Source organism: Acartia tonsa, chromosome 14 (genome assembly GCF_053477335.1).
Source record: "Acartia tonsa isolate MP-2025a chromosome 14, ASM5347733v1, whole genome shotgun sequence".
NCBI classification, from domain to species: Eukaryota; Metazoa; Arthropoda; class Copepoda; order Calanoida; family Acartiidae; genus Acartia; species Acartia tonsa.
In genome coordinates this window covers 28,294,822-28,310,906 of record NC_137273.1, presented here as the reverse complement: position 1 = coordinate 28,310,906, position 16,085 = coordinate 28,294,822, and the positions used below count along the sequence as shown (strand labels likewise).

Here is a 16,085-nt window from a genome sequence, read left to right as displayed (position 1 = left end):
GGTAATTTTTTTTCTGGGGGCGATTTCTCTTCGGAGGGTGGTGGTACCCTGCCCCAAAATAGTTACAAACCTTCCCGGGACCTATGAGAAGCTATCCTTTTAAGGAGAACCCGATCGGTTCAGCGGTTAGCGAGATCATTCGGTACAAACAAAAAGACAGACACATATATCCTTTTATTTCATTATAAGGATAACAATAAGCAATGCATTCACTTACATTATAACTTACTTAGTCCGGCTGTCCCTAATGTTTATCTCTATCCCTGTTGTTTCATACATGATTCTAATTATATTTTAAACAAAAGACATTCATTTTCAGCATTTTTTTCATCCGTCTTCATATGTCTTTTTACATTCAACTTTTAGAAAAATTTGCTTAATTGTCAGAGGGTTACAAATATCCCCCCCCCCCCCCCCTCCATACTATTGTATAGAAGTGGTTGTGACTGGCAAATTATCGACATTAAGACAAAATTATATATATTTATCTGATTTTTAAATAATGATTCCTGTGACAACAAGGTAAAATATTAAAATTGACGTATCTCCTTGCCAAGTCTTAGAAATTAAGTGTGTCCTTAAGGAGAATAATGTTTTAAAGCAATTTTGCAATTTTAGATTTTAGAGATTTCATTTTAAGGAAATTGCCATACTTGTTTGGGGTTTACAGGTGTACTGAAAGAATATGTTGAATTTTACCCTTTTCTATTATCATCCCTCTCTCTCTCTCTCTCACACACACACACACACACACACTCTCATAGTTATCTATTCATCTTAATCTGTCATATTTTAACCAGCAACTTAATTATACTCAGGCTTACGTTGAAGCTCTTTTTTACATTTTCATGCCTTTTTGGAAAGAAGGTTTATTGGTTTTACTCCTTCCACCAATAAAAAAGTAATTTTTATATAGGCAATTTTCGTCGGATTATTTTTTGCTTTTGTTAATTGTCAGTACACGAAATCAGTCTTTAATCTATTTTGTATAAAATGCATAAGATTTCAATAAAGCTAATCCTGTTAAAAGCAATGTTAATTTGGTTAAATCAAAAACAATCTGCCAACTGCGAATTTTTTAAGATTAACATTTGGCTCATTCAAGTACCGCCATTTTAAGTACCAATTTTTTTAAAAACATATTTAGGGGAAAAAAAGTATAAATTAACATTTATTTATTTTCAGGCTGGTGATTATCAGCTGGGCAACTGCAGAATCCGCTGGGCCTTCGTTCTCGCCGTTGTCGCATTCTTTGACTCCATCATCCTAGGCTGTTTGGCTTTCACATTGGCAGGTGAGAAACAGCTACGACTATAGCGTAAAGAACAGGGATTGTTAGCCGCGACTAGGCCTTTCGATAGCTTTGTCAATTTTTTTAAAAGAGGGATTGCAATATAGGGTTAGGTTAGACTTCCAGCTGATTTTTAAAATTTTGAATAGTTTGATTTTCCTGAGGCATGACATCCAATGCCGAGCCCTGGTAAAAAAAACGTATCCACTCGTTGGAGGTTTGAATCCCGGCCCAATTGAATCAAAACAAAAGACTGATGTTATGTTCCTATTAAAACAGGCGCAACTCATGACCATACAGTTGTAAAACATCTTGGCAAATGTTGTGAAATGTTTAAACTTGAAAAAGGACTATAACGTCTAATAGGAACGAAAGACAGACAGAAAGATTAAGACTTGGCTTTGAGAAGAAAAATTAAGAGAAGACAAAATTTACGACAATTTGTATGCTGTATTAATAATCTATATATTTTTTTTACTATTTTTAGGAAAGAAAGTAAAGTTCCAAGATGAGCCCACTTATATGAATCCCTCTGTATATAAAGGTACTTTAATTAACGCGATTTTTGCTGATTTTTGGCTCTTAGGCTCTTTTACTAGGTTACTTTGTCAGACGGGCAAATAGATGGACAGAAAATACAGAAATATCTATAATTATATAAAAGTAACAGTATGTCTGTCTGTGTGTCTTGATCTTGATAACCGGTGAATCGATATGGTTGCAATTTAGCTTCTGATAGGTCCCGGGAAGGTTTATAACTGTTTTCGGAGAGGGTACCACCACACTCCAAGGATAAATCGCCCATAGAAAAAATGACCTCCCTCCAAGATATTTTTTGCTTTTTCGTTTTAAAACTACTATTGTAAATAAGGGGGTAGGTCAACTTCTCCTCTCCCTCTAAATCTAAAGGCCTCTAGGGGCGTAGGTCAAAAGGTATATGTATATTTTACTTTACCTTTCAAAGAGAATTCGCCTTTAAACTAAAATTGAATGTGGATTTTTAAATGCCCCCAGAGCATCCAGCGGCGTAGCCGCAAGAAGATTACGTAACAAAGTAGCAAAGTATCTGTGTTACCTAATCTTGTTGTGAAAGAGTAAAAGGTGACATTCTATTAAACAAATAATATTGTTTACAATTTTAAATAATGACATTATCACAAATTTTCCCATTCACCATTATCAGAACTTAGATATTTTTTCAAAGGCCAAAAAAACACATTTATTTGGAGGTTGTAAAGCCGTTTTTTGAGATTGTATAGACAAACATTTCAATATACTACATGGATTATTTAACTTAATGAACTTACATAAAATCCGCGAGACAAAAACACATAAAAAAATAATTATATATGACGTTTTTTTAAATCTAAAATTGTTGCTGACATAATTTCTAAAGAATTTGTCGACTTTAAAAAAAAAACATAAAAAAGTCTTATGTTGATACAATAACATCATATACACAATATCTTTGAAATCTCAGTTCATTGTTTAATCAATTATTATCCTGAAAACTAGTTCCCATCCTTGGGTGAGTTCAAATGTTCACCTCTGAAAATTAATTCACAGAATCTCAAAATTCAAATTTAATAAATTTGATTTTTTACTGAGATCGTTGTATTAGATAAGGGGGGATATCCCCCTTTGAACAATAAGACCACCCATTATAATTCTAACAAGTTTAGTAAGAACTCTACAAATTAGAGCAAGAAGTATTAAGACGGAAGGTCGGGGAGGGTGGGTAATAGAAAAATACCCCCACCGTAAAGATTGAGGAACTATAGCATCTGAACCCCCCCCCAAAAAAAAAAAAAAAAAAAAAATTTTTGACAATTTTTACTTTTTAATGGTTATTAATCCCCTCACTTATTTCTAATGGAAGAAATTAGTGGAAGTAAAAGCTAAAAAGAATGCAAAAAGATTTATTCAAGTTAATGAAGAGGGGGGTTCACTGTTTAATTTAAGGATTCAACCCCAAAATCATGAGAAAAAAAGATCTAATATTAATGTATACTGTCTATAAATATTATTCAATTATAGGAGAGATAAACAGTGGATTTATTGGAGACACACACAGCCTGGCAGGATCCAGGAAATCTGCCAACCTCCAGCCTGTACTTCTCATGCCACATGGACCTGAAATGGACAGGTAGAGTTTCAAACCGTTTTGCACCAGGATAGGACAATAGATCTAAATTTTCTTTTTTTTTGTCTTGGACTTTAGGTACTAGAGCTAACGCAACCTTTCCCATATTTGCTACTTTTTAAGACAATTGGTACTAGCGCAGAATGCCGCTAATTAGATAATTTTCTAGAAGACCAAGCTTTCTAATAATTATCAATACAAACAATAGCAGACAACAAAGTTCAAAATGAACTAAATACATTTAAAACAAGATTCTTAAAAAATTGTTTCATTGAAAATAATTAAATTTTATGATTATAAAAATTTACCAATAGCAATGCCTTATAGAACACATTTTGAAATAAATATTTGTAGACAATTTTTAATTAAGATATTCCGAGTATTCCCACAGAACAGCGAGAAGCAACCAATCTCCGTTTAGAGGTATATTTTTTATAAACAAGTGTTACAACATTCATAATAGTGACAAACACTATAGGATTGACTTTTAAATTATTAATAGAATTGCATGGTTTAAAAAAACCTGAATCAATTATCATTTTAATTTTAATTAAAGCTACAAAATTATGTTTTCCTGTTACTTTGTAACTGAATTAGGGATATTCCACCTATCCTCTAGGTTTTGCCCAAAAAGGGGGTAAGGTTAGATCCCCACCCCATAAATTAAAAAATCTACATCGGCCTTGGACGGGTGAAGGGATGGTAAGTTGAAATTTAAATGATTAGAGCAAAAAACTAGATGGAGTAAGGGTTAAAATAACTGAATTTCCCTATCCCAATGACCTTGTGCCGACTCTCCATTCTGTCTTTGAAAATTAACCAATGGTGTGGGGAATATTAACAAAGTCAAGTAACAGAAAACAATTTGTCAGTAGACGAAAAAGGTCATTGGAAAAGGAGGGGAGGTAGTTATCTGTATATACACTATACATACATCTATACTATAGATCTTTTTTTTTAAATCACAGTTTGCGAAATTTAAGGGACTAACTATAGGACAGACAAACAAACAATTATCCTATTACGTTCCATAAATATCTAAATTTTTAGGTGGACCCTACTCCCCTCATGTACAACACAATTTCCAACTTTAATCAAACCAAAAGGAAGCTATAAGAAATGATGAACCAATGAGAAGAAGAGAAGAATATCTGTCAACCAATTAGAAATGTATTTAACTAATAGGAATATATTTATTTTTTTTATCTATCAATCGAATTGGTTTATGTCAACCAAAAGGGAATCAGAAAGTTTATTTAAATCAATAGAATCCTTTTTTTCTGGTTCGGGCCTCTGAACCCAAGGGGTCAACAAATCACGAATTAATCATTTAATTTTCAATATCATTCAATGCGATATCTTGTTTTAAATGTTTTCACATGTTTTTCAAGGCAAAAATAACGTTAAAGATATTTTAATTAAAACTTTTATTTATTTGAATACTTTTTATCAAACTATACCTAACTTAATTTCAATTACTTTTTTTAAAACATATATCAGGGGTGTATATTTTCAAATATGACCCTGCAAAGGGAGGGGGGGATAAAAAAAAATAAAAAAATATGTGGTTGGGGGGAAAAAATGTAAAAATTAAGAGAAATGAAAGCATTTTTTTCAAGTTTTCTCACCTTTTTGGTGAAAAAACTAAAAGAATTGGGAGGGGGGATAATATGAATAAAATAAAGAGTTTTGAAAATATTTTTCCATTTTATTTCCGTCCTTGCTGGAAAAAACTAGAAGGGGAAAAAATATAAAAATTTGCAGCAGGGGAAAAAAATGAATCTTGTGCAGAATATACACCCCTGACATATATTTAAAATAAAGTTAAAAGTTTTTGTATTGAACAAAAAATTTTGTCATATTTGTTAATTTTGTAACTGTAATTAATTTCATGTGCTCATATAATGTATCTTTTTTATGTATTTAAAAGTACCTTTAGATATTGTTAGTGTTTTTATTTTTACATAATTTTTGTGCTATTGTACTTTGCTTACATTTTGTATAAAGTGTAGAAATATAATCTAAAATGACAGTTTTACTTTTACATTTACTAGCGACTACGCTATAGTTTCAATTTGAGTTTTATAAAAGGAAAATATATTTTTTTCTCGGGGGGTCATTTTTCATGGGATTGTGGGGATACCTGCATCAAAAACAGTTAAAAACCTAGCCTATTAAAAAAACTAGCTTCTTTGTAAAGGAGAACCATATATGTTCAGCGGTTAGCGAGATCCTTCGCTACAGACAAAAAAAGCTTACCACTTAATATGATAGAATAATATCCATAAGTAGCGAAGAAATAAACTTTAATTAATTTTCGGTTATTTAGATGAACTCCGATAATAGCCCGTAGGGTTTTTGACTTACAGGGAGTAAGTATAAATAAATATGTCTTTTTTTATTATGGAGGGTAGGTTCGATGGTTAAAAAATAGGTTTAAGTGAAAGTATCCTTTTTATTTAAAATCCATTACTAATCAAGGAATTTATAGTCAAGTAATTTACTGCAGGGTTCGGAAGCCGCGCCTCAGCCGCGCATAAGCCTCAGTTTTAAACCTGCTTGTAAGCAGAAAAATAAATTTCAGAAAGAAGGATTGTCTGCAAAAGAGCAGTTTTATACATCCAGCTAAATTTTATAGTGATAAAATGACGATTTCAGTGAGGCTTACACGCGGCTTACGCGCGGCTTCCGATCCCTGATTTACTGAACAGCCAACAAAAGCATTTAACTTTTAGAACATTTTTACTGCAAAAATTCATAAAAATCAATCATATATAGAAATACCACATGTGAAGATATTTATCCCGTCCGCAAAAGTGACCTAACACAAAAAAAAAATATTTTCTTGATTCAGCCTTCCAATCCAAAGACACTTCCAAGCTGGACCCGTCTGCCTTTGTCTAAGTTAACTTTGCCGACTTTCATTATTTTTTAGAGGTTTTGAACCTTGGAGACCTGCAGATTCATTTTAACGAAGCATTTTATATCCTAGAAATCACAATAGCAAATTAGAATTAGTGTAGATTTCATACTTATTAATTTCGTGTTCATTATTCAATTAGCAGATTCAACCCAAGTCTTTTTGGGCGTGGCCCAAGGAATCCTTCTCCCACAAATGCATAGTCTCAAGATACAAAACGCAGAACTGTTAAAGATTTAACTATGTGAAAGATAAGTCCATCTGTAGACCTTAGCGAACCACACCTCAATGGAATACGATTTTGAAACATGTAAAAGACTTAAACCTTTAATTGTTTAATAACACTTTTTTTTAATAACAAGAACACAAAATTTGAGATTAAACAGATAGGGAGTTGAATCCATTTTTAAAGAAGCAGAAATATGATCTATGATTATGGTTTGGACCCTCTAAAACTGTAATCTACCTTTCCACTTTCCCCTCTCTTGGTAAAGATATCTTCAACGCCGATACGATTTTTGAAATGTAAGATTCTACTTTCCCTTCTCTTGGTGAAGAAATCTTCAACGCCGATACGATTTTTGAAATATAAGATTCCACTTTCCCCTCTCTTGGTGAAGATATCTTCAACGCCAATACGATTTTTGAAATATAAGATTCCACTTTTGCCTCTCTTGGTGAAGATATCTTCACCAAGAGAGGGGAAAGTGGAAGGGTAGATTACAGTTTTAGAGGGTCCAAACCATAATCATAGATTATATTTCTGCTTCTATAAAAATGGATTCAACTCCCTAACTGTTAAATTTTGGATTACTTTCGTCATATATGTAATTGAATGTTTCTTCTTCTTAGGGGAATAGACAATGGACGATAATTAAGCACAAACACATGATGATAAATTTGGAAATTTCATAAAAAGAACCCAAAATTCTTATGCCAATGAATAAGAAAACTTTGGTACAAGTGTAATTTACAGTCTAATATCCCCTCTCTCCCTGGGCTATTTTACAGTTTTCAAACTAGTATTTCATTGAGAAGTAAACAATATAAAATATTAAATTTCAAATATCAGTTTCTTTAAATTTTACACATATGAAAAATGAAGTTTAGTGAAATATTTTATGTTATTTTATCCATAGTAAAGTATGCCTCTATTATTAGTAGCAAAGCTAAGTTATTATTCACTTTGTATGTCCGTCAGTCAGTCCGTAACGCTATGGGGGAAAAAGATTTTTTTCTACAACATAATTTTTTTTGTGAAGATTCCTATGACATATGCGCATCTCTATAACCTACTTTGTCCGTTTGTCCATTACATGTTTTTATCCTTGTTTTTTTTGTATTTTTGCCTGTGTCGTTACGTACGTCCATCCATTTTTTGGCAGTATTTAACCTTTAAGTAAATTGTTATATTTAAGACCTTTGCTATGTATCATCCTTGTTTGTGAATAAAATTGAAAGCGAGGCTTTTCTACAGTTAGGTTCTGTCTGTAGGTCCTCCAGTCAGTCCGTAAAGATTAGCTTTCGCACTTAATTTACAGTCAAGTTATCATAATGTAATCGATTTTAAATTTTGCATGATGAATCTTGTAATAGTAAGGTATCATCTGGAAAGCACTCCACGAAAATCCATACGTCAAATATGCTGATTTTCAAATTTTTCAAAAACGAGAATCCTAGGACGATACGGAATAATAATAACTACTTGTTAGTTTAGTAACTGGATGTAAAATTACGGGTATTGAATATAATCTGGAGCTTACGGATGGTGATACTCAGAAAATGGTCCATCGTAAGTTTTTTTTTAGTTGCAAAGCTACTCTATAATTCACTTTGTCTGTTTGTCAGTAAATGCTATGGTGGATATGTGTTTTATCTGTTGCTATTTAAGATTTTTACCTCATCAATTACCTCATACGAGCGGGAATTCTGTTTATGACACTCAAATGCCAGGTCCAACAACCCAGATAAAACTAAGTGGAGTCAAATATCTCTATTTCAGTCCAAATATCCGAGGTATTAGGTTAAAAACACCCATCAGACAACCAACTCTTTGATTGCATGGCCTTTTTCTGAGAAGTCCTTACTGTGCATAGTAATGCGTTGCGCCTGTTTTAGGTTAATGCATTTTCTCCTACTCTATTGGTGTCGTGCACCTGACATAGTAGCATTAAGAATCATTTTTAATGTCTCTATTTATGACGCGGTGTTAAGCCGAGATTCGAGCCTATCACCTCCCCAACGACGAGCAGATGCACTACGGGTTGAGCCATGGTCGCGGGTTAAATAGAGAACTGAAATGTTTGGTCAAGATTGCCTGTACCGATAAGCATCCAGTATATAATTTACTTGGTCTGTGTGTCTGTCGGCCATCAGGGAGTAAGGGAGGGGACAATGGGCAATTAATTCAATTTAAGAGTTTTCGCTGAAAAGCAATGCAAACCAGATTTATCAAGAAAATTTGACCAAAATTGTAAAGGGATCATGATAATATAATTTCTGGTTCTAAGAAAAAAATAATTTACTTAAAAATTAAATTATCAATGAAGTAAACATTCTGTAATTAATCACTAGAAAAATCTTGTTTAAAACTTCGTCAACCCCTCTCATATATGAGAGCCAAATACTTGTTAATACAGAAAAATCACGCATCAAAGGAAAAGGTCTTAAATTATCCTAAATTGTTAAAATACATTAACAATTGATATTTTGTTTTAAAAAGCTACCTTTTTTATAAATATAAAGAAAATTTTAATTTTTTCTTATTTTCTATGGTGAAGCCATGGCTGCCAACACAAAAATGTTAAAACCGTATTTTTGTTCTCATTTCAACAATTTCCAGAGTTGACATGAATTTTATACCTTAAACTCTTCCTTTAAACTTGCTTGACAATCAAAAACCTTTAAATCAACACATTTATTAATGTCTAGGAGTACAGCTCTACACAAGTCATTTTTACCTGGAGGTCGATTGTAGAAAAACCCTTGCCTAATACCAATTTTTTTTCATAAATGGAATAGTCTATACTTGAGTAAATTATGGTATCAATTCTAGTTCTATAATTGATTAATCTGTTTCCAAAAATCTAGCTTTCTTTCTTTGCCCTTCTTTGTACTTGTTTTTTTGTCAACCAAAAAATGAATATTCTATCCATTGTCCCCTCCCTTACTCCCTGATCGGCCATGCTTCAAAAGACATAAATACTTATGAAGTTTGGTGATTTTTCATTAATCATAGAAAACTATCTATAACTTACCATTATTTTTTTCTTATGGATTTGGTCATCCTTGTTTTTTTCTTTAGATACATAAAATATATTGTTACTGCTGCGCTGTTTATAGACAAAATCGAGCTTGTTTTTACACTATTTAATCAAAATATCTAAAGATTTCACATTTTATGAAATCAAATTTACACATGTGTTTGACACATTTAAATTTCAAGTTTTGTGATATTTTTCATATTTCTATCAAATGTGTAATTTCTTATTTTGTTGAAATATTAAAACGAACATGTTTACTTAATATTTCAAAATTCAATGAAATCTTGTTGTATGCAGAATTATATTAAATGCAACAATCTTACACATGTAGGATATGGCTTTCTTTTTTAGAATTTTAGAATACTGACTGCAAAGTGACGATTTGCCTTAATCTATTAATTGAAGCAACTCTGTAATCTGATTTGCATGTCTTCTAAAAATCTTATCTCAAATCATCTTCCAATCGGTCTTTTTAGATCCGTAGCTACTCTATAAGTATTTACTTCCCTCACTGGCGGACTAATAGCATTTACTCTAATAGAAGTATCTACCATTCGCAATTGTGACTTTAGAGCATTAAAGTACATATATTTATAGGTAAGATGACATCCATTTTATAATTTTAGTCGTTCAATTTTAAATATTCCCCTTTTGATGGTGACTAATAAATTTTATAAGGTTGAAATGAACAGAGCTGGATCTTTAAATCATTTTAGTGGTGAGCCAACTTTCCACCAATGAGAGCACAGCATTTTATGAAATGCCGCGCTGTGATTGGCTGAAATTCGGCGCACCCCGATCTGGCTCACCACTAAAATGATTTAAAGATCCAGCTCTGTAAAACATTTTCTCGTATTCATTCGAATCCGGTGGATAGGAACCGGTTCTCATCCATACGAAAAAACTATGTCTAGCATCGTATTATATCCAGTTTTTACAAATATAGAAATGTACAATCATAAGATTAAAACCAGTTTTTTTAGCCGGTGCCTCCGGCACCTCGGGGCTAAAAAAACTAGTTTTAATCTTATAATTGTACATTCTATATCCGCGGAAAGCCGTTTATAATACGATACGAGAAATAACTATTCTCGTATTCATTCGAATCCGGTGGATAGGAACCGGTTCTCATCCATACGAAAAAACTATGTCTAGCATCGTATTATATCCAGCTTTCTACGAATATAAAAATGTACAATCATAAGATTAAAACCAGTTTTTTAGCCCGTGCTGTCACCTCGGGGCTAAAAAAACTGGTTTAAATCTTATAATTGTACATTCTATATCCGCGGAAAGTCGTTTATAATACGATGCGAGAAATAAATATTAAATTTTTTTCTAAATAAACTAATATATGTTATTTATTTTGTGTTAATCATATAAATTTTATGTATATCTACACATCTATGAACGTTTTCGGCCTTGTTAACATAAGAAAGTTTTGTTATTCAGCCTGTATTTATGAAAATCGAAGTTTTGACGCTGGATTGCCATCTGTGTATTGGTGTGGTACAGGTATTATCAATAAATCTAAATTCTATTTATAGAAGGAAAGGTATTTGTAAGCCCCCCCCCCCCCCCTCCCCATTGCTGATATCTTGAAAGCTTTATAAAGGAGAAATTAAGACACCCTTAAAAGCAAAGATTTTCAGCATTACAAAACAAGATTTAACCGCCGTGAAACCGTTATTTACAATGTTAACGGTAAAAAAATGAATAATGTGTATAATTAAAATAATTTCTTTAATATTTCTGAATGAAAGAGTTTTAAAGTTGTTTGAAATATTCTTTTCATTGCGTTTTAAAAATGGCGGAAAATCATCCGGCAAAAATCGCCGTTTTAAAAATGGTTCTTTTTTTTAAGGCCGAGGTGAAACGGTAGAAATGTGCAAGGTAATAGTTAAATTAACATGTTGTTTTTTATATTAAAGGACAGCTACTCCTAAACATACTGAAATCGGCCCTTTTTCGGATTTACAATATCTTTTGAAATTTCTAAACCTAAAGAAGCATTTTTAACTTTTTTTGGGGGAAAAAAAGTTAAAACACATAAATAAAAATGATTTAATAATATCGAAGTTAAGTAAGCTTAGGCTTAGGCTAAAATTTAAACAATAACAAAGATATATTTTAGGCACAATGTTTAACAAAGCCTGCTAAACTTGTAAGTATACTTATTGTTACAAGGATGACAACATCCATAAAAGCGAAGCACTGAAACGGTAAGACAAACGGACAATAACACTTGTATAGTGTCAGAACTGAATAATCATAATATAAATGTATAAGAGTCAAAGCAAAATTGTAAGTAAATTTGTTGAAAAACTGCTTGATTCAGGATAATGTTTATGGACGTACTTACATTTTTAGGACTTGATTATAGAGTTGCTTCGCTTATTACATTATACTTTGTTGTCTCAGGAATCAATATACCAAAAATCAGATCAATCGGATGATTAGATCACATAAAAATTTGTTGTTAAAAAAGTAAAAAAATCAACATGTTTAAAATGGACGTACGGACATTTTGGTGATGATTATAGAGTTGCTAAATCGTACCTAACTATTAAAGGAATCACCATGCAAAATTTAAAATCGATAGGACAATTCTAACATGCCTAAATTAACAAAAAAAGCTATCCGTTACGGACGGACGGACCGACCCTAATTATAGAAAAGCTTCGCTTTTAATAATTTTAGCCATATAATGCACAGCAACTATATAATTAGGTATGTCCGTATGTCCTTACGTCACAACGTAAAAATATTTTAATTTACAAAGTTTAGTGATTTTTCATATTTATAGTTTACTTACTTTTATTATTTACTATCGGCTACGCCCCTAGAGTCCCCTTGGGGCACTTGAGGAGGGAAGATCTAAATTCCAAAACCTATTTTTTTATTTAGATTTTTAAAAAATATTTAGCTTTGTTTTTAAAAAAATTAATTCAATTTTTTGAGGGGGGGGGGGGTGGGTAATTTTTTATAGGGGCGATTTCTCTTTGGAGGGTGCTGGTACCCTCCCCAAATATATTTATAAACCTTCCCGGGACCTATGAGAAGCTACCCTGTAAAGGAGAACCCGATCGGTTCACCGGTTAGCGAGATCCTTCGGTACAGACAAACACACTTCCTGTTTTACTATTCCAGTCATCCAAGTATGTTAACTTGTACTGCTGTGCTACTCATGGATATAACTGTTCTTGTTCAAAGCGAATAATTAGGGTCGGTCCGTCAGTAACGTTAAGCTCTTTTCATTAATTTAGGCATATTAGAATTGTTCTATTGTTTTCAAACTTTTCATAATGATTTCTTTAACAGTAAGGTGTGCATTAGAAAGCGTAGCAGCTCTATAATCGTTACCAGAAAGTCCATATGTCCATTTAAAACAAGCAAATTTTTACGTTTTGGCAACATGTTTTTTGTATGTTATGATCCTATTCAACTGATTTTTGGATTAATGAATCTTAGGTCAACAAGATTAGTTATTTCTCGCATCGTATTATAAACGGCTTTCCGCGGATATAGAATGTACAATTATAAGATTAAAACTAGTTTTTTTAGCCCCGAGGTGCCGGAGGCACCGGCTAAAAAAACTGGTTTAAATCTTATGATTGTACATTTTTATATTCGTAGAAAGCTGGATATAATACGATGCTAGACATAGTTTTTTCGTATGGATGAGAACCGGTTCCTATCCACCGGATTCGAATGAATACGAGAAAAAGTATTATAAGCGAGGCAACTCTATGGTCATTGGTCAAATCCTAAAAATGTTTGTCCTTTTACTGTATCCTATACTAGCGGTTACGCCCCTAGAGGCTTCTAGGGGGACTTGAGGAGGGGGGAGTCGAATTTGATAACCCAATTTCTTATTTTAGATTTTAAAAGAAAAAGTAAAAAAAAATTTTGGGGAGATGGAAATTTTTTTTTCGGGGGGGTATTATTTATTTTTTTTGGGGGGGGTTAGGGGTGTCCCACCCCCCAAGAAAATAGTTATAAACCTTCCCGAGTCCTATGAGAAGATACCCTGTTAAGAAGAACCCGATCGGTTTAGTGGTTAGCGAGATCCTTCGGTATAAACAGACAAACAAACAGACACACAGACAAATATCCTTTTACTTTATTATAACAAATTCATGTACAATTTCGTTTAGACTTAGAAATTAATGTTCTGCTTGTTAAGTTCTGACAATACACAAGTTAATGTTCGTTTGTCCTTCCTTCTGATTTTAGAGCTTCGCTTTTATGGATGTTGCCATCCTTGTTTTAGTGTGATTGGTGGGTCTTTAACAAATCATTGGAAATTGAATATGGATGTTATCCGAAAGGACGTAAAGTATTTTTAGGAAGTGTAGCTGCTATATAGTTGGTGCGTGTACGTACGTCTGCATGTCACCCTACGATAATTTTTAAAAAAATAGTCTCTATATAGCCTCTCAGGTCTATTTGTGCAATTATTTTATCATACACACATATACACACACACACACACACACACACACACACACACACATACACACCCTCACAAACACATACACACACAAACAAACAAAGTTGTATACAGCTGTAATATATTATTTGACTAGTTGAAGTTTAAACATTACATTTTCTAGATAAGTCATAAGATTTAAATTTTTTTACTGTAGAGTTACGAATGATTTTTGTCTGTTTTTTTACTCACGAATAAAATATATGGCAGTTCCCCTCAAAGTTTGTATTCAAGCACAGAACACCGTTACACCTATTTTCTCTTTATTCAAAAAGCGTTGATGCCTTTCGAAAAAATCATCCTTGTTTACTTTTAGAAGCTTGTTGCTGTCATTATTTTGATCACAAAGGAAATCATTTGTTTATTATCATATTTTTTTAAACTTAAGATCACAATAATTGGGTTATCTATTCAAGGTTAGCTGTACATAGGTCCTGTAATGGTTTTATGCTATTTTATCTTTAGATTTAAATCTTAAGCTATTTTTCTAGCACTTAAATGTTCTAATATTAGACGCTAGGGGCGTAAACGCTAGTCCTATTATATAAAGTAGTAAGGTTTGTGGCCTTAAGCTTAAAATTTTGATACCTGCTGGATGGATTTAGCTTTCATTTTTTAATTCTATGGAAGTTTCACATAGGTCCTGGAATGGTTTTAGACCATTTTTCTGTTCCTTTCTAGATAGAGCCTCTATAAATGTTTAGAATACTAAACTATACTAAAAGTAGGGGGGTGGTCGAACCCTTTCCCACTTTCTCTTTTAAACTACAATAATCAAATTCAACCTCACCCCTTCCCATTATCTCGAGTTCGTCTGTTTTATAATGATTGACCTTCTAGGGCAATATATCTATTAATACAAATGATTGAATGTATATGCCAGTACTGACAAAAGATTATGATAAACCCAGTGAAAAAGATTGTAAGTATTTTTTTAGTATCTAAGATATAAGCGATTATGCCTGTCTGTCTTTCCTCTGTAATGCTAGGTGTTCTATATTCTGGCATTCTCTAACCATTAGTTACACGTGCCAGACAAAGCAGCAGTATGTACATTTTTAACGTCTCTAGTATGACGTCTCTGTAAGCAATTATTCCTGTCTGTCTTTCTTCTGTAATGCTAGCTGTTCTATATTCTGGCATTCTCTAACCATTAGTTACACGTGTCAGACAAAGCAGCAGTATGTACATTTTTTAACGTCTCTAGTATGACGTGGCGTGGACAAGAACCCCACAACTCCCCGACAGCAAGCAGGCATCAATTACTGTAATGCCCTTCTTGTTTTTTATTAGAGTTTAAGGATCTTGTGACTCTTGTTAAAGTTGCCATTTTTTTCAGGGAATATGGGTGGCCCGCGTAAATGCAGAGAAATGTGAAAAAATCCAATTAATTACTGCTGAATTAAAACCAGTTCTTAGCTAAAACAAGTGCCGTATTATCTTATAGATAATTTTCTACAAAAGTCATAGTATTAATTTCAGTTTATTAATTATTAATCCTTATAAAATAAATTTGCTAATTTTCAACATGTCTCTATCAAATGTTTTTAGTAGCGAAGCTACTCTAAAAATGAAATGTCCGTCTGTCTGTCCGTATGTCGTAGTTTGGAGAAAACGTGATTTTCTCGGCTCCTATAAAAGATAAAAGGCTGAAACTTTTTGACAACATTCCCATAATTAAGGAGCAGAATTAACTATAAAACATCAATGGCGATCGGACTGCCTTTTAGCAGGTTTTAGACTATTTTTTTTATATTTTTTACGTTTTCCCCCATATCTTTGGTGTTTATGGTCCGATATTTAAAATTTTTTTTAGTTATTAAATAAATATCCGCTGGATTAGAACTGGTTCTCAGCCATATCAAAAAACTATGTATAGCATCATATTGCAGACAATTTTCCACGAATATTGAAATAAAAATCATAAAATTAATACAAGTTTTGTCTATTTATGAGAGACCAACATACCACACAAG

At 32.6% G+C, this 16,085-nt stretch overlaps 2 protein-coding genes across 2 annotated transcripts in view; both read left to right on the top strand.

Annotated features, from left to right (window-relative positions):
* Positions 1 to 5,466, top strand: part of Tmhs (Tetraspan membrane protein in hair cell stereocilia) — a 56,183-nt gene extending 50,717 nt beyond the window's left edge. Inside the window, exons 7-11 of the mRNA XM_080147112.1 lie at positions 1,186 to 1,294; positions 1,779 to 1,835; positions 3,329 to 3,437; positions 3,805 to 3,857; positions 4,485 to 5,466. Coding sequence (XP_080003238.1) covers positions 1,186 to 1,294; positions 1,779 to 1,835; positions 3,329 to 3,437; positions 3,805 to 3,857; positions 4,485 to 4,528 — 372 coding nt within the window. The 3' untranslated portion in view covers positions 4,529 to 5,466. The remainder of the gene's footprint in view (positions 1 to 1,185; positions 1,295 to 1,778; positions 1,836 to 3,328; positions 3,438 to 3,804; positions 3,858 to 4,484) is intronic.
* Positions 5,467 to 7,402: 1,936 nt separating this feature from the next.
* LOC145305683 (uncharacterized) lies at positions 7,403 to 15,636 on the top strand. The gene is made up of 9 exons (XM_080147394.1): positions 7,403 to 7,497; positions 8,067 to 8,146; positions 11,070 to 11,132; positions 11,482 to 11,510; positions 11,752 to 11,781; positions 13,891 to 13,951; positions 14,426 to 14,458; positions 14,993 to 15,031; positions 15,449 to 15,636. The coding sequence occupies exons 1-9, from the start codon at positions 7,454 to 7,456 to the stop codon at positions 15,484 to 15,486; spliced, it is 417 nt and encodes a 138-aa protein (XP_080003520.1). The 5' UTR covers positions 7,403 to 7,453; the 3' UTR covers positions 15,487 to 15,636.
* Positions 15,637 to 16,085: the final 449 nt, after the last annotated feature.

Excerpts from the sequence above, each read along its gene's own strand:
- LOC145305683 (XM_080147394.1), top strand. The coding sequence starts at position 7,454 with ATGAAGTTTAGTGAAATATTTTATGTTATTTTATCCATAGTAAA. Across the intron at positions 13,952-14,425 it reads TGGATGTTATCCGAAAGGAC|AAGCTTGTTGCTGTCATTAT; the intron begins GTAAAGTATTTT and ends GTTTACTTTTAG. Across the intron at positions 15,032-15,448 it reads TAAACCCAGTGAAAAAGATT|GGAATATGGGTGGCCCGCGT; the intron begins GTAAGTATTTTT and ends CATTTTTTTCAG.